This window comes from Podarcis vaucheri (assembly GCF_965113315.1).
Source record: "Podarcis vaucheri genome assembly, chromosome: 12".
Classification (NCBI taxonomy): Eukaryota; Metazoa; Chordata; class Lepidosauria; order Squamata; family Lacertidae; genus Podarcis; species Podarcis vaucheri.
The window spans coordinates 64,310,111-64,337,000 of record NC_138750.1 but is presented as its reverse complement, the minus strand read 5'-3'; the positions used below and the strand labels follow the sequence as shown (position 1 = coordinate 64,337,000).

General features: G+C 55.8%; 1 protein-coding gene across 5 annotated transcripts in view; it reads left to right on the top strand.

Annotated features, from left to right (window-relative positions):
* The first annotated feature begins 8,297 nt into the window (after nucleotides 1-8,297).
* The window catches only part of SMARCD3 (SWI/SNF related BAF chromatin remodeling complex subunit D3), a 35,357-nt gene continuing 16,764 nt past the window's right edge, over nucleotides 8,298-26,890 (top strand). For 2 of the 5 annotated variants that reach the window (XM_082192417.1, XM_082192416.1), the window contains exon 1: nucleotides 8,298-8,648. In XM_082192417.1, coding sequence (XP_082048543.1) covers nucleotides 8,313-8,648 — 336 coding nt within the window. In that variant the 5' untranslated portion in view covers nucleotides 8,298-8,312. Of the gene's footprint in view, nucleotides 8,649-17,400; nucleotides 17,536-18,667; nucleotides 18,933-26,890 lie in introns of those variants that run through there. The other 3 variants (XM_082192420.1, XM_082192418.1, XM_082192419.1) reach the window with 2 other exon arrangements.

Here is a 26,890-nt window from a genome sequence, read left to right as displayed (position 1 = left end):
CTTTTAGAAGACATCTGAAGGCAGCCGTGTTTAGGGAAGTTTTTAATGTTTGAAGTTGTATTCTGTTTTTAGTGTTCTTTTGGGAGCTGCCCAGAGTGGCTGGGGAAACCCAGTCAGATGGGTGGGGTGTAAATAAATTACTGCTACTACTACAACTACTACTACTATTAACACCTAGCCAATCCGTCCCTCCTGTGCTGGCAAACTCCCCTTTCCCCCAGGAGGGTTCAGTTGGACACCCCTACGACTTGCCCCCCACGATGCCCCCTGGTGGGTGCCTCCTTCCTGCAGGGGGGTGCTGATTCTGCCAGGTGGGTGGGGGTGCTGGGCGACTCCCTCGGCCTCGCAGTCAGCCAAGCAGTTGGATGACAACTCCTGCATTGGAGGGGGTTGGACTTGATGAGCCTTGGGTTCCCCCAACTCTAGCATTCTAGACTCCGTTTTCCCAGGGATCTGTGACCCACCCCTGGGTGTGGGAATGATTTGGCCTTTGCCTCCAGCAGCTCCTCCTCCTCCTTGGGGCTTTTCTTCTCTGCTGCGTTGCCATCACAGCTGCACGAAGTTTCCGAAGGAGGCAGCTCATCTCTTGGAAGCCTCTGCCTGATGGTGAGTCGTGCCCCCCCCCCCCGCTCCTGGGAAATCACAGCAGACTGGTCCAGGTGGCAATGATGGGGCTGCCCACCCCACCCCCCAAGTCTGGATCTGACCCCTGGAGTCAGCTGGGTGCCTAGTTGCCTTGGGTGAAGCCAGGGGCTTTTCTGAAGGCCGATGCCCTGCTCTCCTCCTGGGTTGGTGGAAGCAGAATGGGGAGGAGTCTGTGTCTGGCAAATCTGCAACGAACCTCTCTGGCCTGGTTGCAGGCAGGATCCTGACCACCTCTGCTTTGGGCTCCTAGCTCCAGCTGAAACCCCCGGCCACTGAGCAGAAAGGAAAATAAATCCACTTGTAGGAGCTGGCAGGTTCTTTGTGCAGGGGAGGGGCAAGGAAGAGAGGCTTCCCTGCTCTGTGTGGCCCCTTCCCTTGCCTGAAATGGGGGGGGGGATGAAGGCAGGGAGGGGTGGGGGGGATGCAGGAGGGAAAATGCAGTCCGGCCTTCTTAAGCCCCTTCACTCCTTTCTGGCAGCAGTGTTTGGGTCCTTTCGCTCCTGGACCTGGCCTGTCGTTCTTTTCCTGCTACTCCAGGGAAAAGTCCTCAGCGGTCTGACCTCTATGTGTGTTTGCAGGGGTGGGGGGTGGGGGTTCCTGCCTGGCTTGACTAAGCTTCAGCTACTGAAGTGGGGAGGGGGAAGAGACCACAGAGCAGGCCTATCCTAGTGCCGATTCCCTGGGTGGCCAAGGTGCCTATCCTAGGTGCTGATTCCATAAACGGCCTCGGTCCAGTATATCTGAAGGAGCGTCTCCACCCCCATTGTTCTGCCCGGACACTGAGGTCCAGCTCTGAGGGCCTTCTGGCGGTTCCCTCATTGCGAGAAGCCAAGTTACAGGGAACCGGGCAGAGGGCCTTCTCGGTGGTGGCGCCCTCCCTGTGGAACGCCCTCCCATCAGATGTCAAAAAGAGCAACAACTACCAGATTTTTAGAAGATATCTGAAGGCAGCCCTGTTTAGGGAAGCTTTTAATGTTTAATAGGTTATTGTATTTTAATATTCCATTGGAAGCAGCCCAGAGTGGCTGGAGAAACCCAGCCAGATGGGAGGGGTATAAATAAATTATTATTATTATTATTATTAAATTCCCTGTGAAGGGGCCAGACACCCACAAATTTTGGTGCCAGGGCACCCACATCCCCGGGCACCCATGGTCGCGGGGCCCAGTTGTCACTGCTGGGACCGATCCTGCATCTCTGCCATAGCAGAAGTTTTGTGTGTGTGTCACGACTTTGCAAGTCCAGTCGGGAGTGAGGACAGGCCGCCTTCCTGCCCACTCCCCTGCTGGCTGCAGAGTCGGTGAGTGTTCTCTCCTGGGTCCTCCTTGCTGCTGCATTTATAAAGGCTGTGAGCAAGCAGCCCAGACTCTGACTCAGCAGGGATAGCCTTGGATTGGGCTTGACGCAGGAGAGCTGATAAGGTGGGAGGCTGGCAAAGCTCTCTCTGATTGGCCGGAAGGAGCTAGGTGGGTGGGTGGCAGGAGGCAGGGCTGGCCCCTAACCTGGAAAGAGCATTAGATAAATTCATGGAGGGGGGGGGAGAGCCAGGATGGGTGTGCTCTGTACTGGGCACAGGGGTAACCCGTGAAACGTGGTCCAGGACCGGTCCAGAATCCGAAGGTTCTGCTAGGAGTCAGTCCGACAGGGCCAAGGCAGGACACGAGGCAGGAAACCAGACAAGGACAGGCGCAGGATCTCAGGCAGGATCTGGCATACAGCAATGTTGCTCCCACAACCTGGGGTGGGGTCTGACAGCCTTTTATCTTTGTCGGGTTAATGGTCGGTCCTTATCCCCCAGCAACTCACCTCCCCGTCTCGCCTGAAGGTGAGCACTCCTCCTGCGAGTACTCAGGTCTCTCCTTCTCCCAGACCTCAGTCTCTGCAGCTCGGGAGACGTTGGTGGGTTACTAGACCCAGGGGCCACCTCAGCCTCCCCTGACCCAACTGGTAGTGGAGCAGCTGTAAGTGATGGCCCAGCCAGAGGCAACGAGGTCATCCCCGCATCTGGAGTCAGGGCAGGATCAGGCCCCTGACTCAGCCCAGCTGGTGTTTGTTGCAGGGGAACCTGTGCAGACTGGGACTCTTCAGGATCAGGCCCCAGACTTGGTTCAGGTGATGCCTGAGGCAGAGGATCCGGTGCAGACTCCTCTGGTTCCGAGTCCCAGGCCATCACATGCTCTGCCCTCCACAGCTGGAGGCAGGAAATGCTTCTGAATCCCACTTGCCAGAAACATCAGGAGGGGAGAGTCGCTCTTGCACTCATGTTCCCCTCCCTGGTTTCCCACAGGCATCCGGTCAGCCACTGTGAGAACAGGACTGAGGAAGGATTGGACTCTGATTAATAAGAATACACACAGAGGCTTGAACCAGCAAGCCTCTGGTATAATAGTCTCTCTCCCTCTAGCCCCTGGCCCAGGTCGTTTTATTCACAAAAGAGCTTTTTACAGAGTGTTCGTAAGAACCAATCAGATTTCTTCTGAGCATTTCAACAAACCCCACCTGGGAACAAAGTTAAACTACCAAAACTAATTACGCTCACATATTTCTGGGGTAAACAAAACAGAACTACAAAGGAGTGCATTTGGCAACCCCTGAGGTTATAAACAAACAAAATATATGATAAGAAGGATGGCCAGGAAGACAGCGATCATTATCACCTTCAGGTGAGATCTGTTTCCTGGCCCTAAGATTAGGTAAAGGTAAAGGTACCCCTGCCCGAACGGGCCAGTCTTGACAGACTCTGGGGTTTGTGCGCCCATCTCACATCTATAGACCGGGGGCCAGCGCTGTCCGGAGACACTTCCGGGTCACGTGGCCAGCGTGACAAAGCTGCATCTGGCGAGCCAGCGCAGCACACGGAAACGCCGTTTACCTTCCCGCTGGTAAGCGGTACCTATTTATCTACTTGCCCCCGGGGGTGCTTTCGAACTGCTAGGTTGGCAGGCGCTGGGACCGAGCAGCGGGAGCGCACCCCGCCGCGGGGATTCGAACCGCCGACCTTACGATCGGCAAGCCCTAGGCGCTGAGGCTTTTACCCACAGCGCCACCCGGCCCTAAGATTAACATATCAGAAAAGCTACACCAAAGAAACTTGCCCACTGTCTTTAATGACCCAGGACGCCTGCCTGTCTTAAGTGTGTATGTGACTTGTGAAGAAAGAGAAATGGAACAGGGATGCAGAGGTGTGGATTGATCAAGAATCATATCAAAATAGTTTAAACCCAGTGAATGCAATGCTTTCATTGCTGACACAGATGGATTACTCTATATTTGTTATAATTCCTCATAGCAATCCCACCTGATCACTACACAGGACTCTGGACTGGATGGACCATTGGCCTGATCCAGCAGCCCTTTGTGGTCCTGGCTGGGCTCCTGGGTTCTGCCGTGCTCTGAGGAGGGAGGCAGGTGTGTTGCAGAGGGGGGGGGGTCTGCTTCCTCCAGGCTTCCTCCACCTGATGCTGAGGAGCAAACCCATGTCTCGCTGCCTCCTGTGGAGCTGGGTGGGGTTTTTGGATACACCGCACATCCTTCCCAATCCTAGACTGGCTTCCCAACCTCAGCAGCATCCTTATTTATTAAATTTGTATAACACCCTTCATCCAAATATCATAGGACACTTTGAAACATAAAAATTAAAAAAATGGGCGCATAAAATGCTTAACGAAGAAATCCCCAAACCTCTCTCCCGTGATCTCATTGCGAAGGCCACGAGGAGAAGGAGCTGCCATCCAGCCCCAAAGGCCTGGCCTGGGCACAGCTGGGCTTGCCTCCCCGTGGCTTCCCCTTCCATGAGGGAGCCTGTCGTGGGGTCACCTGGCTGCACCCCTCAGAAGTGTGTGCCCAGGGCCAAGGTGCCCCTGCCCCCCCGTGCCACGCTTTTGCCATGGAGGGGCTGCTTCTTCGTAGCCCCTTTTCTCCTTGCCCTCTCCCTTGCCCCACACACCTTCCTGGGCATCTAGGTCTGTTGGCACTGGCTGGCCTCCTCGCTGGCTGCAGGTGGGGAGCCCAGAAGGAGAAGCCCCCTCTCCAGGTTCACGTACTGTGAAGGAGCCCTCCATCAAGAGGCGGGTTGAGGGGAGCACGACCAGTTCGCTTGCACCGGGTGCTGAGCTCAGAGAGCACCGCAGGGGACGCTGCGACAATGATGAACAACAGAATGCAAGAGGTGAGGGGTGGGTGTGTGCCAAATTCTGGTGTCGCACAGAGTGCCGCAGAAATTTTAAAGCCCAGCGTCCACCACTGCCTCCGTCCCAGGAGTTCTTCTTTGCTGTGTCTCCCAGTCTGCAGGGGAAAAGGATCGGGGCCCAAAGACCCAGGGGAAGTATGAGTGAGTGCAGATACTGGGCGGTCATTTGTCATGGATACTTTAGTTGTTATTCCCGCCTTGCAGGGGGGTTGGACTAGATGATCCTCAGGAGTCCCTTCCAACTCTACCATCTCTGCAGGGAAGCGGAGCGTTCAGCAAGCCCAACACAAAAATATTGTCGGTTGCCTTTATCGCTTCTGAGGTGCCGACGTTAAGGCAGGAGCTGCAACTGAGCATTTATTTGCTTTTGGGACTCTGTGATATGTTGCTTCCGGGTGGAGAGCATCTCACTATCATGTGCATTTTTGTACGTGTGTGTGTGTGTGTGTGTGTGTTCCAGCTTCCTCAGTGCACTCCTAAAGACCTGGTTTGGCTGACAGACAAAGTGGCAGACCCTTTGGTGGCTATGAAGTCCTGGAAATCCAGGGCCAATCTGGTCAGGTCCTTGACAAAACATGGCAAGCCAGGTGTGCAAGGAAATGTAGCAGTGTCTTCCCACCCTTAGGACAGGTGGGGGGTGGGGAACCTCCTAGCCACGACAACAGGTGTGGGGCAGCTAAGGGCAGGGCTTCAAAGGAACAACCAGGGGCTTAGACTGGGCTCCCAGTAGTTCCGCTGCTGGAGCAAGGACTGCTCTCTCTTATTTATTTCATAAAACCCACACAGTGTTCGATGGTCAAAACCGCCCCTCAAAGCAGTTTGAAAAAAGATAAGAAAACCAAGGGAAAATGCATTAGTTTAAAACAGACAAAATGCTTAAATCCACATAAACTTTCAAAGCATCCAGGCAGGCTTGTTGAAAGAAACATATTTATAGCAGGTGCTGGAAAGAGTACGGGGAAGGTACCTGCTTGATGTCAAGAGGTGGGGAGTTCCAAAGGGCAGGCGCTGCCACAATAAATGATGTTCTGACAAATGCGGAAAATGGGCATTATGTGGCACCTGGAGCCGTGCCTGTTCTGTCAATCAAAGCAGTTGAGTGGGTGCATGGGGGGGGTAAGGCAACGTCTTAGGTAAGGTGGTCCCAAGTTATGAAGGGCTTTCTATACTCATAGGAATACCTTGATCTCAGCCTGGTAGTTGATGTAGATCTTTGATCACAGGGCTCAGTCCTGTCAACACCAACTGCAGCTCCAGACTGTGCCACTCAAACTGCAGTATGGACTAAAGTTGCCTAATCCTCCAGGATTAGGGGCCTTGATGGTTAAGCATCGTTAGTTTCATTCTAGATCTGTCCTTGCACCAGGCGGCCAGCAGCACTAGAACTGAGCACCTGAGAAGTATACGACAAAGTCCTGCTCTGTCTTGGTGAGACTGCAGGCTTGTCTTTCTATTCTGCCACTGCTGACCCCCCCCCCTCAGCCCCCATGGGGCTCTTTGGGAGAAAGGGATTGGGTGAGGTGATTCCCACACAGCCTCCCTGTTTTTTGCACTCTCGGGTTTTCTCTAACTCCCCCCCCCCCCAATAAATTTTATTTTATTTTTTCAAGTTTTTTCCCAAGTTTTTTTTTAAATTTTGGAAAAAAATATTTAAAAGAATAATGTCGAATATCTTTTTTATCAAAGATACAGTCGTTAAAAGTCGTCAACAGGCTCATCTCAGCTATCTGCCAATCTCCCATTCCCACCACCCTTCTGAGTAATACCCCTCCCCACCTTCTCACTATATAGAAGGATCTGGCAACTTCTGTTTCAGTGTATCTGAAGAAGTGTGCATGCACACGAAAGCTCATACCAAGAACTAACTTAGTTGGTCTTTAAGGTGCTACTGGAAGGAATTTTTTAATTTTTTTTTATCAAAGATATCAAAGATAAGAAAAACTAAATAAAAACGCAAACCCAAAAGGGGGTGGGAGAAAGAAAGTAAAGGGGGAAAGAGAAAAAAAGGAGAAGAATCAGAAGTTTTGTCCTTTTCCCTCAAGTTTCCTCTTTTGAGAGGACTCCTCCCTCTGCAAACTTCAGGTCTCCCCAAGGGCGTCGACAGCTCCCCTTTGTTTCTTCCTCGTCCTCTCTTGTCACTACAACCCGAGCCTTAGGAACCGGGTTAATTATTAGGAGGGCGAGATAAGGGCGGATGTTGTGAGCGACTGAAAGGCGTCTTGCAAAAGGGTCCTGGAAGCGAAATAGGCGAATGATCTGCGCTCAGCAGCGCCCCGTCATGTGCCAAAGGCAGGCGGTGCAAGCCTCGCGGGTTCGCCGGGGAGGATGGACGAAGCGGCTGCCCGAGTCTCTCCGAGGCTGCGCCCTCGCGCGCTGCCTTCAGGCGCACAGCAAGAGCCACGTGGAAACACGTCAGGACCTGCCTGTAGTTTTCCATTCCATTTCTCCTGAAGCCAGCGAGATCCGTTTGCTCTCCCTCCCTCTCCAGAACAAGGCGCCCTTTGCTCAAGCGCCCCCCCCCACCCCAGCCGCAAGCAGGCCTCCCGCGGTGACAGGGGATGCTGGAAGATTCAGGGCGGGTGAAAGACCGTCCTCCTCTGTGCAAACTGCGGAACTCTCTCCCACAGGAGGCAATGGTGGTCACCAACCTGGGGGGCTTGAAAAGAGGGTTGGACGAATTCATGAAGCAGGAGAGAGCTGTCCTTAGGAAGGCTGTGGGCGCCCCTTCACTGGAGGTTTTCCAGCAGAGGTTGGGCGGCCATCTGTCGGCGTTGCTTTAGCTGAGATCCCTGCATTGCAGGGGGTTGGGCTAGATGACCCTCGGGTCCCTTCCAGCTCTACGATTCTATGATTCTATCCAGCAGTGTTTCTGAAGACCATTTGCTGGAAAGTTGCTCTGGCGCTGGAATCCTGCTTGCTGGTTTCCCATAATGGGCATCTGCTTGGCCACTGGGAGAACAGGAACCCTTGGGCAAGATCCAGCAAACTCTTTATTATATCATGGAGGAGGGGGCTAGAGATACCCCAAAGGTCATCCAGCCCAACCCGCTGCAATGCAGGGATCGCAGCTCGAGCATCCCTGACACTCGAGTCCGCCGCGTCCCAGGGAGACCTTCCCCTCCTCGCTCTGTCCAGCTCCCACAGTCTGGGGCATCTGCGCTTCTGAATGCCGCTTGCTGGAAACCGCCGGAGCGGAGAGTTTCTCTTGGGCCGGATCCTGCTTGCTGGTTCGCCCCCCTCCGAGGCCCCTGGGTGGCCCTTGCGAGAAGTGGGTGCTGGCCCCTTGGCCTGATCCGGCAGCCAGGCTCCCGGGACGTTCTGCTGCGGAGGGAGATGGCCTCGGCCGCCCCGTCCGGTGCCCAATCCTCCCCCGGCTTTCGCCCCAGCCCCCCGAAGCCTGCGAGGTTCTTGGCAGGCCTGGCGAGGTTGCTGAGCCTCCGCATCTCCCCAGCAACGCGAAAGGCATTATACTGTTCCCATGGAAACTCGGGCAGAAGCATTTGGGAAGGAAGAGGGGAAGGAAGGAAGCTGCCGTGTGGGTCTTGGCAGCCCCGTCGCGGCGGCGGCGGCGGAGCTTCTTTGTCTCCTCCTGGCCCGCACGGACGGCGGGGCAGAGGAGCAGCAGCCCCGGCTCCGGGGGAGGCGCCCTTTGGCGCGCCCGGCCGGCAACTCCCGCCGCCTCTCCGCAGCCCCCCAGTCCCGGGCGCCGCTGGCTGCAGGCGGCGGAGCGCACGAGCATTACCGCGCCTGGCCTGCCAGGCAGGGAGGCACCCACGAGCCCCAGAGCGGACCGGACGAGGACCGGGGCAGCCGGGTAAGTGCGAGTGTGTGTGGACGGGGGGGGGGGGACACACCGCCTTCTCCGCAGACTCTCCGCGCCCACGTGCACAAGGCGGCCGGGGGCGCGGCCGCAGAAAGGGCCGGCCGAAGCCCTGGGAGGGGCTGCCTCGGGGGAGGGGAAATGGGTCAGCCATGCGGGGAGTGGCGGGGGGGGGCACGGAAGGGCAGCCATTTGCTGGCCCCAAGGGGGGCTTCCGCGGCTGGGCTGCTACTAAGATGTTGCCGCTTCTCTCTCGGAGGAGGAGGAGGCGGCGTCTTGGACTCCCCCGCGGCTCATTTGCTTGTACCGAAGGTAAACTTGCCTGGAGTGAGTGACCCCCCACACACACACAGTGCCTTCACCTGCTGCCTCCCCCCCCCACCTCCATCTGCTCGGACGCTGGTGTGTGAGACTGGCAATCAGGAGGAGGGGGCGGGTATTATGGGTGCCGGAGCTCTTGGCGTCCGGACAGGGCGAGGTTGGCGCTGTGCCCCCCCCGCCCCCCCCCCAACAGCACATTCACAGAGCCTCCTGGGCAGGCTGAGCATCCCCGCCCTCAGCTTGGAGAAGACCTGCCTGCTGCAATTGTCAGCCCCACGCAGGACCCCTGCCTGCCCCAACTTATGGGGGGCAATCTCGTTGCGACAGCGGGGGTGGGGGAAAGGGGCGCCCCTCTCTCCTCCCCATGCGCCGTGGTTCCAATCCTGGTCCACTAATGCCTGTTAAAGAAGCACAATCCCACTGAGCACATCCGTGCCTCTAACGAGTCGTCCACATTGTCTCCAAGCCCCGGGCACTTTAATGGGAGACCTACCTGTTGAAACGGGAGGTGGGCAGGAGCAGCTCAGTCCCCCTTCCCCGTTGTTCCGTGGGCTTTGGAAGTCCCGCGGGGATGGGCAAAGGCAGGGAGATGAAGCCCTCTAGCCCTTCCTTCCGTGGCCAGAATCTTTTGGATCACCCAGCGCAGTCAGAGTCCAGAACCTCACCTGGCACCTGGTGTTTCCTTGCCAGTGGCATCCTTCTCCCATGCTGGCAGCCTGCCATCTGATGCCACCAGAGCTAGTGGAGATGGTCACTGCCCCCTTAGGGGGCAGGGGCAGGAAAGGGGGCTGGGGGGGGGACTTCAGGGACAGTGGCAAGGACAGAGAGGTCTGCTCGAGGTCCTCTGGTAGATGACAGTAAGTTCTCCCAGCAGCCCCTTCAGCGCCTCCTGTGTGGGCCCCGGGACCCCTTGCTGGCTGAGGCTGCCCTTTCAGATACATCCGGGAGTCAGGGGCTGCTTTGCCCCCCCTGGGGCGCCTCCTCCCCCAACTCTGATTTACGGTGTGTGCATCTCACAACCATATCTGAGCTTGGAGAAGAGCGTGGCTCCGATGTGTGCCAAAATGTTGTGCTCCTGAGAGCCACTCACTGGGGCTTCTCTGCAGCTTATGAGGTTCCTGCCTTTGGAGACGGACCAGAGTCTGACCCAGGAGGTCAGGCAGAGGTGCAGTGAGGCCTTTCCGGCTGCCGCCTTTGTTTGGGTCGAGCTGCTGCTGTTCCCCCGCCCCACCCTGGGGAGACTGGACGTTGAACTCACATTAAACCCCTTTTCCCCTCCTTGAGAGGTGAGCTCTTGTCTTGGGGCTCCCAGGCAGCCCAAGGTGATGCAACTCTGCTTGGTCTCTTAGGAATTCAGTAGGACATTTCTTCAGTGCAGAATGAATCCTTCGCAGGAGGCCCAGGGCACAGCCAGGAACCTGAAGCTCTGATCCAGAGAACACATACAGGTCCATGCTTGGCTGGGGGGGGGGGCTCCTCATCCTGTGTTCCCCCACCCCACCCTACACCTCCCGGTGGCCAGAGGCATTAATTATGCTGCCTGTTTTATTTATTGGTTTTATAAAACTGTTTTTATGCCGCCTTTCTCTCCAGAGAGCACTAAGAATATTTGTAACCAGTAAAATAACCAGTACATAATAACTAAAACAAACCACACCAGTAAAATATTTATATTATTACAGTGACTAGGATGCTGAAAACTAGCATCATTGGCCTGGGAATGCCTAAGCAAATGTGTTTTTAATGCATGCTGGAAGCAGCTAACAGTTAAAAAGGTAAAGGGTAAAGGGACCCCTGACCATTTGGTCCAGTCGTGGCCGACTCTGGGGTTGTGGTGCTCATCTCTATTTATTGGCCGAGGGAGCCGGCGTACAGCATCTGGGTCATGTGGCCAGCATGACTAAGCCGCTTCTGGCAAACCAGAGCAGCACACGGAAACGCCGTTTACCTTCCCGCTGGAGCGGTACCTATTTATCTACTTGCCCTTTGACATGCTTTCGAACTGCTAGGTGGGCAGGAGCAGGGACCGAGCAACAGGAGCTCACCCCGTGGCGGGGATTCGAACCACTGACCTTCTGATTGGCAAGTCCTAGGCTCTGTGGTTTAACCCACAGCGCCACCCGCGTCCCTAACAGTTAACATCTAACCGTTGGTGCCTGCCTATTCTCCAAGGGGGGGGGCTCCTTCCCACAGCATCCTAAGGTGGCGCAGTTAACAGGGCCACTACTGAAGGTCTCGGCTGGCCACTCCCAACGGCTCCATACAGACGCTGAACTGCACTGAAAGTATGAAAGTATGTCTTTCATCTGCTCAAGCCCCATCCCTGGGTTTGTGCCCATGAGCCACGTTGGGCAAACGGGCAAGAGAGCATCTGGTCAGTCACACCACAGCATGGGGCTTGGCCACACCCTTGGCATGGAACTGAAATTGACCCCATGGAAACCGGACAAGACGGGGGCAGCGGAAGCCTCACTGGGGCTTGGATTAACAATAGTGCTCAGGCAGCAGCTGCTGCAGAGGCCTGGCCTTCAAAATGCCTTGCCAAATGGTCACAACCGACTTGTGGTTTCTCACTCCCCTGACCCACGGAGGCCCCCCATTGTGTCACTGGCACTCTCTCCTGTACAGATTCAAAATACTCCAGAAATGCTGGAGACTGGTAAACAGTAGCTATCTAAGCCCCTTAAACCTGAGAGCAACCCTCAGGAGCATTGCTTCAGATCTGGAATGGCTCGGTTGGTAGAGCATGAGACTCGTAACCTCAGAGTTATGGGTTCGAGTCCTGCAGGGACGCGGACTTATAAAAAATATTGGGGGGCCCCCGGGAAAGCTCATGAATAATAAATAAGCTCATGAATATGCAAATAAAGTGGTGCCGCCTCCTCGTGAGCGAATAGGGGAGAGCGTGCTGCGCCTATTAATCAGCTCCGAAGGAAATTGGGTGGAGCTTTTGCTCGGGAGGGAGGGCAGGAGGCATGCAGCCCGACCCTGTGCATTTTGGGCTGGGGGAGGGGCGGCGGTGGCGCTCTGCTGGAGGGGAGCCCGAGATTATTGGGGGGGCGGAGCCCCCCAAACGAATTTTTGAGGGGGCTCGGGCCCCCTCAAGCCCCATGGAGTCGGCGCCTATGGAGTCCTGTGTTGGGCAAAAGATTCCTGCATTGCAGGGCCTGGACTAGATGAGTCTTGTGGCCCCTTCCAACTCTACAGTTCTTTGATTATATTATTAGGGAACAGGAAGGAAGCCCAGCCCAGAAGGAAGTGGGGGGAGGGGGGCTGTGGCTTGACCTGGTCGTTGCCCATTGGAGCGATAAGCTTCATAGAAGAATAGAATGGCAGAGTTGGAAGGGTCCCAGCAACCAGCTAGAACAAGTTCCCGCAATGCAGACGTCCGATTCCTAATCAATGCTTGATGACAGTAATGGAGGGCTTAGAAGAGTGAGGGGTCCCTAGAAGGCACCATTGTAGCAGACTGTCCATTTCACTTAAAAACAAAGGGAGGGGGGAGAGGAGACCACAGATGCATAAATGGTGGAGTTTAGCCCAGGAAGTATGAGAAATAAATGCAGGAAAACTGGTGGATTTGTCCCTTGGCATCTCCCCAAGGCTGGACAAATGGATGTTTCCCAAGAGAGGCAGTTGCCTTCTGAAGCCAGTTTCCACCATGAGTGGCCGGGGCCCCCTCCCACTCATCCTTCAGCCATCTCCACTCAAAAGGAGGGTGGGGGCCAGGCAGGAAACAAAAACAAAAGTTGACCCCTCTCTTCTTTATCATGATGGCATCTTTCCTCAAGGCGGCCAGAGACTCTCTGGATGTGAGTTCACAGAATTGTAGGGCTGGAAGAGACCCCAAGTCATTAATCCAACCCCATGCAATGCAGAATTTGCAACTAAAGCATCCATGACAGGTGGCTATTTAACCTGTTTTAAAAACTCAAATGAAGAGAGTCCACAACCTCCCGAGTCTGTTCTACTGTCAAATGGCTCTTACCATCAGAAAGTTCTTCCTGATGTTGAGTTGGAAACTACTCCCTTCTTGTCTGAATCCATTGGTTCAGGTCCTGCTCTCTAGAGCAGAAGAAAACAAGCTAGCTCCGTCTTCCATGGGGCAGCCCTTAAGATACTTGAAGATGGCTATCATAGCTACAATCAATCTCCTCTAATCCAGGCTAGACATCCCCAGTTCCCTCAACCATTCCTCATAAGGCTTGGTTTCTAGACCCTTGATCTCTTCTGCACATGTTCCAGCTTCTCAATAGTCTTCTTAAATTGTGGCACCCAGAGCTTTGCACGGTATTTCAGGTGTGGTTCAAGGCAGAATAGAACAGTAATATGACTTTCCTTGATCTGGATACTATATTTCTGTTGGTGTAGTCTAGAATAGCATTACCTTTCTCCCTCCCTCCCTTCCTCCCTTTCTCTCTTTTTCTTTCTTTCTTGGCTGCTGCTGCATCACTCTGTTGACTTGATATTAAGCTTCTGGTGCACTAAGACCCCTAGTTCCTTTTCACATGTACTATTGCCAAGGCAGGTGTTCCCTATCTTTTATTTGTGCAGCTGGTTCTTTCTGCCTAAGTGTCTTTTAACTTAGAACCTTGCATTTGTCCCTAGTGAAATTCATTTTGTTAGTTCTCCAGTCTGCTAAAATCTTGTTGGACCCTGATTCTGTGTTCTGTGGCATTAGCTACCTCTCCCAGCTTGATATCACTTGCAGATTGGAAGGGCACCCCCTCAATTCATTTGTAAAGGCGTTGAACATCAACGGGCCCAGGACAGAACCTGTGGCACCCCACTCGTCATTTCCCCCCAGGTTGATGAGGAACCATTAATGTGTACTCTTCAGGTTCAGTCAGTCAACTAGCTACAAATCCACCTAACAGTTACCTCGTTCAACCCACATTTTACCAGTTCCCTCACAAGAATATCATGGAGGACTTTGTCAAAAGCCTTACTGAAATCAAGATACACTATGTCCACAGCATTCCCCTGATCCACCAATCCTGAGTGCATGTCTGACTACACTCAGCTTCCTCTTGCTGGTTTTATCATGAAACCCAGGAAAGCATGCTCACTTCCTCCCAAGTTTCCCAGTATGTCCACTTTGCTGATCAGTTCCTCCCTGTTGATGAGGACCAGGTCCAAGATTTGAACCTTACAATCTTGGCAGAGTTTGTGTCCCAACAGGAGTTGAAATCTCCCATGACTACTATATCTCTCCTTTTTAAATGTTTGGTAATCTGCTCTAGGAAGGCATCATCCAAGTCTGGCTTGGTGGTCTATAGCAGACACCCACAGTAAATTCATGGTTGTTTCTCTCTCCGACAATTTCCCCTCCTTCCTTCCTGCTTGGTCTACTCCTTTTGAATAGGTTATACCCCTCAATCATAGTTGCTGGCTCCCTGGGGCTCTGGGTACCCAAGCACCCACAAAACTCTCCATGAAGGAGCCGGGCACCCACAAATTTTGGCACCAGGTCCATGCACGCTGCATGGCACCGATGGCCCCGGGCACCCATGGCCATGGGGCCAAGCTGGCACTCCTGCCCTCAATTCTTGCATTCTTGTCATGAGTCTCATCCCACCATGTTTCAGTAATGCCTATTAAGTCATATTTGCTATCCTGTATTAAGAGCTCCAGTTCCTCTTGCTTGTTCCCATACTGTGTGCATTACTATAGAGTCAACTGAAACCGCGAGTCATTCCCTCCAGCTGCTTCCTTCTTGTAGTTTCCTGCCCTTTAGCAGGTTTCTGGAGCACCACTTCAGTTTCCTGTGCATTATCCCCAGTGCCAGGTGTTCTTCTGTCATCTGTAATGCCGTCTCCCTGCCTCTCAAGTTCTAGTTGAAACCTCTCCTGAACAGCTTTGCGAGACTCTTAGCAAACACCTTCTTGCCAGCCGCTGTGAGGTGCAGCCCATCTCTTGCCAGAAGGCCTTCCTTGTGGAAACGGAGACCATGGTCCAAGAAGCCAAACTCTTCCTGATGACACCATCTGGGGATCCACCATGAATTGCAAGGGGTGGGAAGAAGAGAGGCCAGCAGGAGCCCTTTCTTTTCCCCAAAACAAATGAATCAAGCTTCTTCTAAGCCTGGTCCTCCTGGGGGATGAGGAGAACATCAAAAGAACCTGGCTCTAGCTAGATCTAGAGTGGCTGGGGAAACCCACCATGATGGGCGGGGGATGAATAAAAAATCATCATCATCATCATCATCAGGCCAGCTTCTTGTTCTCATCGTGGCCCACCAGATGCCGCTAAGGGTCATAAGCCCTCAAAGAGAACCAGAGTAGAACAGCCCATTCTCCCCAAGGCAAGGCATGGGGGGTGGAGTAGGGAATCTGGGGATTGCAGCCTATAGTTAACAAGCAGGCTAAATGAACGAGAAGGGGATTTCCCTGCCCCTGAGCTGTGGGTTGTTGGATCAGGCCAGAGGCTGCAGGGAGAGGTGGGCTAGAAAACGAGGGCATGTTATTTAGTCTATTCTTTTTCGCAATCACATATTTATTATGTCTACCAACAGCTTTGACAAAACAGCACTTGGAATACTTGCAGCCCCAGTCACAGAAGGCTCTTGCAAGAAAACGTTTAGGTTCACGCAGACCTGCGTGGCTATTTCCTAACTCTGTGTGTGCACTTATGAGAAGCCATGGGGGCTCTTCCTTCCCTCCCTCCCTCTCTTCCCCAGGGCCATGTCTGTCTCCCCAGTTGCAAAGAGTGACTGGCTTGCTGCTGCAGTGCTTCCTCCTTCTGAAGGAGCATCCAGGAGGGAGAGAGTTCAAGGTGGGCTGCTCATCGTCCAGCCTTGTCCCCCTCAGTGGCCTCAGAAGTGCACTGGGAGCAGCTGGGCTTCTGCAACCCTCGCAACACACCCATTCCCAAGCGGCCTTTGGGATCCATTGAGAATGTGGGCTGGGATCCATCAGAATCAGACCCCAGAGGTCTTAAAATAAAGCCATTCAAAAGCCATATCACTCTGAAGAGCCCGATAAATGCAACCCAGCGGCATCCCATTGAGCTGGATGGAAGCTCGTGAGGTCTCCTGGCTCAGCCTCTTCCTGCTGAGCAGGGTCCCGGCTGCCATAGCTCCTGCTTCAAAGCCTCCAAGTTTCCTCTTCTCCAGGAAGCCCTTTCTGGTGAAAGCCACAGGGCTCTTCAGTTCTTTGGGGACCCTGAGCACAGCTGGAACTTCAAGAGAGTGTCATAAATAGCGCCCCCCCTCGGGTTGCTCCTGGCCCATTTGGGAGGAAGCAGCCTTTGGAAGTTCCATGGGGCACGTTGGTTGGCGGGTGCAGCTTCCCCCCTCGGTGGGCTCCAAACTGGCCGTACATGCACCCCTGTCCCCCCAAAGGGGAGGCACAAAGGTGCCCCCCAGCAGAAGGAGACCCCACTTGTGGCTCTGGTGGACCTTGCCTTGCTGGGGGTCAGTCGCATGTGCGCATGTGAGAGGGAGAGACCCTCGCCTCTGCAGGTTAGGGAGGGGGGTGCAAGGGCCAGGCTGCCTTTGCAGAGACTTGCCCACCCCCCCAGGCCCCGACAGGACTCCCCAGGCACAGCACCCGGGGGCCTCTCTCGGACCTCCTCCTGATGCAATGGATGGGCTTCACGGAGCTGGGGTTTCAGGGGCGCAGGAGAATTTGCCTCAGGCTGGCGGACTCGGCTCTGCTCCAGGGCCCCCGCCCCGCGAAAAAGACAAACAGGATCAGTAGCCCACATAGACGAAGCAGCGGAGCGAGAGTCGCCTGGACTCTTGGGGGCGAGGCTGCTTTTGGGGTCGCCGCAGGGATCCTGGACCCAATAGGAGACCCCTTGGGTAGAGGCGACCGTCGGCTCTCTAGGGAAAGAGGGTCCACCGCCTGTCCAGTCTCAGCGAGCTCCGTCGCAGGGGACGTCCGCGCCGGCCCAGGCGGCGGCGGCTGCTCTCCTGGAATTCCCGGCGAGGAGGGGGCGGGCGAGGCGGGTACCGGGGGCGCCTGGGCCGAGCTGAGGGGCCCCTCAGGCCCGCATCCCGGGGGCAGCCGCTTCAGATAGGCTGAAGCGGGCGCCCGCAGCAGCTCCTCCCGCCGTCGGGGGTCACGTCCGGCAAGGGCGCTCGCTCGCTGGCCCCGGGGGGCCCGTTCCGCGCCCGGAAAGCTGGAGAGCCCCCCGACTGGGGCTGGGGCACCCGCGGCGGGAGGAGGCTCGGCAAGCGCGTTCCTTCCTGGGGGGCCCCGGCCGGCCAGACGGGAGCCCCGCGCGCCTTCGGCTCCCTCCGTCGGGCAAGTCCCGCTGAGTCCGGAGCCGGTGGCAACGACAGCCGCTCCCTCCCTCCCTCCCTCCTCCGCCGACCGCTCTCCGAAGGGGCGGGGAAGCGGCGCGGCGTCGGCGGCGCGTGTGCTGTGCGGCGTCGGCGGCTGTCGGAGAGGCGGGGAGGGTTAGCTGCGCTCGGCGGCTCCACCGAAGCGGCGCGGAAGGAGTTAACACCCGCCCCTTTTCCCTCAGTCCGCTCGGCTGACCTTCACGGCGAGAGGGGAAAAAGGCAGCGCTGCGCATGCGCCCCACGCGCCCCCTCCCCGCCGGGAGGAGCCCGGTAACTGGGGGGGGGGGAGAAGGGGGGTCGGTCAGTGGGAAGCCCCGGGATTCTGGGGGGGAGGGGCCACGGTCCTTTCCTCTCGGCCTTCCTCCCCCCGCTCCGTCCATAGGGGGCAGGACCAGGAGGGCGGCGGGGATCCCCCGGGGGGGTTCCCCACCACCGCAGCCCGTTGGGCAGGGGGATCCAGCGGTCGCGCCCCCGGTGGGGTACTGGAGAGCTTGCGGGGGAGGGGCTCCCTCGCCTCCCCGCCGCCTCTCCTGGTCCTGGCCGGGAGTGGGGAGACCCGGGGGCAACCGGGCGCCCTCGTCTGCACGTGTGAACACGCCGCTCCGCCATCACGCATCGGGAGGAAGCCTCCCCCCGCTGGTCCTCCCTCCCTCGCTCCCTCTTCACGACTCCGCATCGGGCCTCTCCTGGGTACCACGCCCTGCCCGTTACCTGGCAACACTGGCTCTGTTGCCAGGGAGACGCGCACCGGGAGATGCCGGCGGCTCTCCATTCCCTGCCAGCGCTACGCAGGGCAGGACGGGAGAGTGACCGACAGGCGGGGGGGGGGGAGGAAGACGAGGCGACGGTGACGCCTCCGCCGGACGTCTCTGTGAGGAGGGAGCCCAGACCGGCCTCGCAGGGGCCGCTCGACGTGGAGCGGGTGGGGGGCGGCGGGGAAGGACCCGCGACATCCCGTGTGGGGGCCCCCGCCGTCTCCCCGGTGTCATGGTTTGCGGGCACTCGGCGAAGAGGGTCTCCCGCGCCGCCCGGCCTTCCCCGCGCCCCTCCTCGCTTCCTCCGCCCCCGTCCAGCCCCCGACGGGTGGGGGGAGGCGGGCTCCTTCCCTCCGCTTCCCTCGGTAGCCGGGCCGCCTGGAGGGTCCCGGGGGATGCGGCCTGGAAGCGGCGCGAGGAGGGGCGCGGCGGCGAGGCGTTGCGCGGCCGCCGGGGACGGGCAGGCGGAGCGCCGGGCGAGGCTGCGCGGGGACGCGGCAAGGAGCGGCGGCGGCGGCGGGCGGCGCTGGGGCTCAGCCGGCCTCGGCCGCGGCGCTTCGGCGGAGGAATCCGGCCGTGGGCCGTCGCGGGAGCCCTGCCGGGCCCCCTCCCCCGTCGGCCGGCGGAGCTATTAGAAGTGTGAGCGGAGCGCGCCGCGGGGCTCCGAGGGAAGAAAGACGGAGCGCGCGGGCAGAGTTGCAGGAGGAGGAGAAAGGGAGGACGGAGGCAGAAGGGAAGGCGGCGAGCCCAGGAAGGCAGGAAGGCAGGCAGACAGACGGACCGACGGAGGAGGAGGAGGAGAAGGGGAGGCGGAGCAGTGCAGACCCGACCCCGATGGCCGCGGAGGAAGTCACGGGCGGAGCGCGAAAGGCGACGAAAAGCAAACTTTTTGAGTTTCTGGTCCATGGGGTGGTGAGTGGGGAAAGTTTGCGGGCTGCCCGGCGAGGAGCAGGAAAGCCGGCCTGGGAGGGGGGGGGAGGAGGAGCAGCTCTCGCCCGGGCCCGCGTGGGGGGGGTGTGTGTAGGGGGGGTACACGCCCCCTCCCCCCAGCACGTGCGCAGGTTCCGGGCCTGGCTCGGAAACAGGTGCGCACAGCGGACCCCGAGGGAGCGGCGAGGGGCCACTTGGGCAAGGCGCGGGGGGGGAGGGGCCGGGCTCCGGAGGTATCCCAGGCCCTCGTCTCCAGGCGGGCTTTGCTGGACCCCCGTGGGTGGCACGACCCCCGTGCCAGCCCCGGGCACTGCTCTCTCACGCCGCTACGCGCGAGGAATCCCTCCTGGCGCGAGGGCTCTCCGGCACCATTGTCTGAAGGCGCTCCTTTTTCGGGAAAGAGGCCGGCGGAGCGGGACGCCTGGCAGGGGCAGGGGGCTTGGGGAGCCCTCCAGGGCGCGGGAGGGGGAGTGTGGCGAACGCCCCACTGGCCCCCTGTCCATCAAGGACGCCATGTGGGTGGCAGGGGGTTGGTGATGCCCCCTCCAAGTGTTCTGGACCTTCAGAGTTTCTGGCCTGTAGGTTGGCATCGCAAGCGTGCCTCACCCCCCCATGGGCTCCTGCTGCCACTCTCGGCTCCCTCTCCCAAAGGGCCCCAGGCAGGATGTGGCCCCCAGCATTGGCTGCCGACTGGGAGGGTCCCTGAGCAAAACCTTGGCTGCTCCGGCTACCAGGGCACCACCCCCAGAGAGTTTCCTTGCCCCGTGGCACAACCTGGCAGCTCCCTTTCACAGACAGGCAGGGGGACCACCTCCAAGAGTCTTCTTTGGAGATCAGCCCAAAGGACCACCCAGCTCAACGTCCTCTTCTCTCAGTGGGCAAGCGGGGGCCCTAGAGGGAAGCCCCCCCCCAGGTGCGCTGGACCTGAGTGCAAGACCTGCCACCTCCCTCCTTGTGTTCCCCAGCAACTCGCATTCAGAGCCTTGCTCTCCCTCTGATATTTGCTTCACACACCCCCTTTTAAATCTGCCCAGGTTAGGGGTCTCCACTGCCTCCTGCAGCAGTGAATTCCAGAGTTCAGGGGTGGGCAGGTGGTAGATAGAAGCCTCCTTGCAGAATTATGGGTGAGTTATAGACGATTGGCCTGTGTTTCTGGCTCCCAGTAGCAGCAGTCGGGTGTCAAGGGCCGTAGCTCACTGTGATAGAACATGAGACTCTTAATCTCAGGGCTGTGGGTTCAAGTCCCAGGTTGGACAAAAGATTCCTGCATTGCAGGGGGTTGAACTAGATGACCCCTGGGCTCCCTTGCAACGTGAGGGCCTGGGATACTTCTATGACTCTAAGAGCACTTGCTTTGTCTGCAGAATATTTCAGGTTCAACTCTAGCAACAGCTCTAGGTAGGGTTGGGGGAGAGCCACTTGCCTGAAATCCTGTCAGTGTTGACACTGCTGAGCAATAGATGGACCAGTCTTCTGACTCTGTATAAGCCAACATCCTGTATTTCAAACAACAAAATCCCACCTCCCTTTTGTCTTGCTGAGGAAAGCCAGGCAGAATCTTTTGTGGGCTTTTGTGTGGAAGGACTGTGAACTCAGTTCAGTTCTGGCACTGGAAACAAATTCCTAGAACATGCTCAGAGGCACCCTGTCCTTTAATTCTGTCTTTGGTGCCTGGCTTTGGAGTTCCAGCAAAACAAACAAACTAGAAACCCCAAGTGGGTCTGGCAAGCCTGAAATCTCCCTGCCCCGAACACTTGTGCCTCACTTGAACCCAGCACTGCTGAGTGTGAAGACACCCTTCTTTCTGTCTGTGCTGAGTCTCCCAGCTTCATTGGGTGACGCTGCTGGGTTCGAGTGTTGAGGGTGAGAGGGGGGGGCAAGCGTTGCTGTCTCCACCCCAGACATCTTCCCATGTCCCCTCAGGGAGCCTCTCTGTAGCCTTTCCCCTGCTGTGGGTTCAGGGGGGCTGCGCTCCTGTCCTGAGGTCTCTTCCGCAGGTTCCCTGGAGCATCAGGCAGGTGGGTCAGGGTTGGTCTCACAAGGCCTGGTGCTTCTAGGGGATTCCCGGTGGGGAAGACGACACCCCCTCTGAAGGTGGTGGGCTTTCCTTCTTTGGAGGTTTCTAAGCTGAGGGTCTCTAAGGGGTGTGGGTGGTGCTGTGGGTTAAACCACAGAGCCTAGGGCTTGCCGATCAGAAGGTCGGCAGTTTGAATCCCCGCGACAGGGTGAGCTCCCGTTGCTCAGTCACTGCTCCTGCCAACCTAGCAATTCGAAAGCACGTCAAAGTTCAAGTAGATAAATAGGTACCACTCTGGCGGGAAGGTAAACGGCATTTCCGTGCGCTGCTCTGGTTCGCCAGAAGCAGCTTAGTCATGCTGGCCACATGACCCGGAAGCTGTACGCCGGCTCCCTCGGCCAATAAAGCGAGATGAGCGCCGCAACCCCAGAGTCACCCACGACTGGACCTAATGGTCAGGGGTCCCGTTACCTTTACCTTTAAGCTGAGGCCGGACGTCCATCTGACCTGGATGCCTTAGTTGTGATTCCTTCATTTTAGGGGGTTGAACTAGATGACCGTGGGGGGTCCCGCCCAACTCTACAGTTCTATGATTCTGTGAGGAGGTGGTGTGGAGAGTCCTGCCCAACTGGCACAACACGGTGCCAAGTTTTTGATAGTACTTGGGCAAGAGATCCCCCCCTAAGGCAAGAACAGTTGGCCTCCTGCCTGACTGAGGCGTCTCAGCCTCCCTTGTGGGCAGCTGCAAACAACAACAACAAGTGCCCAGGCACCCAGCTGCTTCCTGGGGCTCTTCATAAAAATGAGCAGCAAGATGGAAATGACATGTGCGACAGGTTATCTCTCTTCCCTGGGGCAAAGGTAAAAGTGGCTGGCCGCCCCCTCCCCAGTCCTTCATTCCCTCCTCTCGACCCCTTGGCTGAATTTCTTAGATTAGGGCACCTGGCTCACTTGGAATACCTGAAATGCCGGTGGGGTTTCTGGTTCCCCCAACTCCAAAAGGGTTGGAGCGGACAGGGAACGGGGAAGAAAGAGGGGTGACTGCAATATTTGAGAGTGGGGAAGGGCAGGCGAAAGAGGCGAGGGCTCTTTGTCCTGGCAAAATGGGGCAGGGAGAGGATTATTTGTGGTGGAGAAGGGAAGGACGAGCCTTGAAGGGCTTCCTGCCCTGACTGTGGTTGTATCTTCCTGGTCCTGGCTGGGAATCTCACGTGAGGCTCAGTGGACCCAGCAAGGCAGCCTTTCAGCATTACTGCTCCTGACCCTGGAGCTCAGCGGGTGTTTCAGAAGCACAACAGACAGAAACTGTCCAAGGAAGTCAAAAGGGTGGTGCTCAGAATTCATTGCTAATGAGCTCAAAACAGATCATGAAGGAGTGAGCGCACACACACACACACCACAAGACACAAGTGAGGGCAACTGACGGGAGCTCAGGGCTGTGTCCTGGCTGAGTCACTTCTGGAGGGCTGTGTCCAGTTCTGAGGAAGGCATTGACCAGCTAGTGTGTGTCAAGGAGAGCAACTGGAATGGTGGAAGCTCTCCAGACCAAGTCCTGTGATGGACGGTAGAAGGAGCTGCAGCAGCAGCAGCAGTTCAGGTCTTTCTTGTGGACTTCCATGGAGACATCCCTGGAAACCCAGTTCCTGCCTGCACTAGAGAAGGAAGTTCTCCTCTGGCCTGGAGAGGGACTCAGGCAGACACTGTTCCAAGCCCACCGGGGTCCCACCTGGTCTAGCCCTTCATGGCTGCCTCTTGGCCCTTATGGATAGATTTAAAGAAAGAACTTTGCCCTCTTTCCCAGGAAGGGGAGGCTCAGCGCATGGCCACCCTTTCCTCTCCCCCTCCCCACAATTGCTGTAGTTTCAGGGGGCTGGGTTAGATTGGCCTGATCCAGCCGTGGGGCTCTCCTCCTGTTCAGGGTGGTGATCAGAAGCTTAAAGGGAGACACAGAGGTGCGTTTCCAATACCGGAAGGGCTGGCAGTCACACAGAAGATGGCGCAGGCATGCTGCCTGTTGCTCCTGAGGGCAGGACTAGAACAAAAGGCAGGGCAGTCAGGTGTTTTGGATTTTCCAACCTTCAAATTCCAAAACTGAGGGATGCTAAAAAGTCGTAACATGATTTGGGAAATCAAAATATAGTGTGATTAAATTAATACAATTTCGTTTTGCCTGGTAAGTGAAATGTGTGTTACCTTGCGTAGAAATCATAAAAATGGTTGCCAAGTACTTGCAGTTATAGTATATATTAATATTTAGCATTACTTGACATTTTCAGAAGGTAGAATTAAAATTCTTGGGCTTTCCAAAAGCAGTTTGATGTGCTTCTTCATCAAACATAGACTACCAAGCTAAATGTTGTTAAATCATAAATATAATAGCAGATTTTAGTTCCTCACACCCAGAAACGCATTTTAAAGTCCCCTCATGGAAGAAATTTTCAAAAAAGAAAAGAAAAAAGTGTCACTCCCAAAATGACAGGCCGTAGCAGGACAAGGCAGGCATCTGCTAGGTCTGTTTGGGGCTGGAGATATTTAAGCAGAGGCTGAAGGACGGGTCGGGTGTCAGGGATGGGGCAGCTGCCTCCTGCGTTGCAGCCTCTTCTGTGGGGCAGGGATTAGATGATCTCCACAACCTCTTCCGGCTTTGTAATTTCACGAGTATCTGATCTGCCTCTTGTGCAGGTTTTGGAAAACCAAGAGTGGGGGGGGGGGCAGCTCCATTCAGGACACACTGGCCTTTAGACCTGGCCTCCCCCACCCCACAGAAATCCCTTCTGCTTCCTCTGTCATGTTTTTTTTTTTGTTTGTTTGTTTTTTGCAGCAAAATTGAACTGGCTCAAAACAATTCATTCCCTTGCAGTCAGGGGAGCCCCTGTGCGTCTGCTCCCATCATCTTTGTGCAGAGGTTCTGGGGCCAAATAGAGAAAACCTTAAACAAACTGAAAGGGTTCCCCCCCCCCCAAGGGATGCAGGAAGGTCTTCCTTAAAGGCAAGGAGCTGGGGGGGGGAATGTGCCATGATTTGATTTCCATACTTCACTGGCCTGACGGCCTCTTGGTCTGACTGATGGGCAGCAGCTGAGTCTCCAGGGGGAGGCGGAGGCCTGGGGGCCAGAGAGACAGCAGCAGGTGGCCCTGAATGCGAGGCATGCTTGCAGGGTCAGTTGCTGCCGGGGGTGGAGATTTTTGGCTGGCTGGGAGGGGCCTCATTCATCCCCCCTCCGTGGTGCTGGGCTTGTGGCCGCAACAGGTGCCCTCGGATGAAAGGACCCCCTGTCTGCCTCTCACTCCCACCCATGGCTCTCTCTGTACGCTGGAGGGGGGGTGAGGATGAGGCTTATATCCTTATGGTGCTGCCCACGAACATGGTGCCTGACGCAGCAACTAAGGAGAAGAGACAGGTCCCTGCCCCCAGGGGCTTGCAGTCTGGAGGCTGACAGGGCAGGGAGGTGAAGGCCAGGACGGTCAAGCCACGGTGGCCAGTTGTGGTGGGCAAGTGGCTCTGTGTGGCCAGGAGGGGTCATGCTTCTCTTTAGTCTCCTTTGCATTTTGGGAGGGGTGGGGTGGGGGAAGGTGGCCTTGGAGAAATTGGGTGCAAAAGGCTTCAGGGGCCTGGAGGTGGAAAGGAGAAAGGAGGGCAGCATTAAAAATTATTGATATAAACAGTTAAGAGCAGGTATTAAATGTGTTCAAAGGGTGATTGAAATCAACAGTTTAAAAGAAGGAAAAAGCACACGTAATTTCTCCATGTCTGCATAGGGGTGCCTAAACAAAAAAGTTTTAAACAGGTGCCAAGAAGAGTGCAGTGAAGGGGCACCTGCCTGACGTCAAGTGGCAGGGAGTTCCGTAGTGCAAGTGTGGCCACACTAAAAGATTGGAATGAGCATTATGAGGCACCAGTTACAGCATCAGTTCCACAGACCAAAGCAGTTCATTAGACATATAAAGGCAAGGCAGTCGCAGAAGTAAACTGGTCCCAAGCTCTTTATGGCTTCAATTATTTTTATTCTTTGTTTGTTATCTGCCTTTCACCTTGAGGTCCCAGGGTGGGTTACAAACAGTGCTATATTTCTATAAAAAAAGAGGTGCTGGATCTCACCAAAAACGCCTCCCCCATTCTCTTATCATGGCCATGACGCCCACCTGAGAGATGCTGGATCTGAGTTCTGGCAAGTTCTGGCTGAAAAAAATCCCTGGTTACAATATCTTAATAGCAGAGCCCTGAACTTGGCCTGGAAGCAAATGGGTGACCTGTGCAGGTCTCTGAGCAGAGGGGTTATGCACTGACAGGGTCTTACTCCTGTGAAGACTTCCTTGGTCTGAATCAGCTGGGGCAGCTCTTAAACTGCAGGCTGACCCACACTCTGTGGGTCAGCCATGGGGCCACCGACCTCTTCAACAGTCAGAACAACAAGGGTTGCTACTACGTCTCCGTGTCCAAAAAATTATTATTATTATTATTATTATTATTATTATTATTATTATTATTATTAAATTTTATTATTTATACCCCCTCCCCTTTCTGGCTGGGTTTCCCCAGCCACTCTGGGCGGCTCACAGCATATATCAGAACATACTAAAACATCAAACATTAAAAACTTCCCTAAACAGGGCTGCCTTCAGATGTCTTCTAAAAGTCAGATAGTTGCTTATTTCCTTGACATCTGATGCGAGGGTGTTCCACATGGTGGGCGCCACCACCGAGAAGGCCCTCTGCCTGGTTCCCTGCAACCTCACTTCTCACAGTGAGGGAACCACCAGAAGGCCTTTGGAGCTGGACCCCAGTGTCCAGGCTGAATGATGGGGGTGGAGACGCTCCTTCAAGTATACTGGGTCAAGGACATTTAGGGCATTAAAGGTCAGCACCAACACTTTGAATTGTGCTCGGAAATGTACTAGGAGCCAATGTAGGCCTTTCAGGACCAGTGTTATATGGTCCCGGCAGCCACTCCCAGTAACCAGTCTAGCTGCCACATTCTGGATTAGTTGCAGTTTCCGGGTCACCTTCAAAGGTAGCCCCACGTAGAGTGCATGGCAGTAATCTAAGCAGGAGATAACCAGAGCATGCACCACTCTGGCAAGACAGTCTGCAGACAGGGAGGGTCACATCCTGTGTACCAGATGGAGCTGGTAAACAGCTGCCCTGGACACTGTGAATGACCAGGAATGGGATCTTGAGGTCACTGAAGAGAGCTTGATGAAGTGGTCAGCCCAACATGTGGCAGCTGTGGGAAAAGGCAAATTCCATGCTAGGCATCGTTAGGAAAGGAATTGAAAATAAAATGCCAATACCATGAGGCCATTATAGAAATCTATGGTGAAGCCACATTTGGAATAATGTGAATAGTTCTGGTTGCCTCACCTTAAAAAGGATATTGTGGGGCTGGAAAAGTGTTCAGAAAAGGGCAGCCAGAATGACCAAAGGGGCTTGCTTTTCTTTTCTTTTTAGTTTAGGGAAAAGGCAAACAAGAAATGACATGATTATAAAACTGTGCCTGGCATGGAGACAGTGGAGATAGGGAAGTTCCCTCTCCTAACACTCGAACTTGTGAAGCTGAATGTTGGAAGATTCCAGATGGATAAAAGAAAGTCCTTTGCACAGCTCAGGGTGGAACTGTGGAACTCACTGCCTCAGGAGCCAGCCATTGCTTTAAAAGAGGATTAAATTCATGGAGGAGCAGAGGGCTGTCGTTGGCTAAGCCAAGGCTTATCCCCAGGATCAGAGACAAGGATGTTCCTGGGAACCAGCTGATGGGAAGGGCAAGGAGGGAAGAGGCTGTGGGGCTCAGGGCCTGCTTTGGGGCACCTAGATGAGGACACAGGAAGAGCCAGGGACCAGGCAGGGGCCCATGGAGTCCAGCATCCTGTTCTCTCAGGGGCCACCTGCGTCAGCTTTAGGGACCCCAGCACAACCTCTCTCGCCT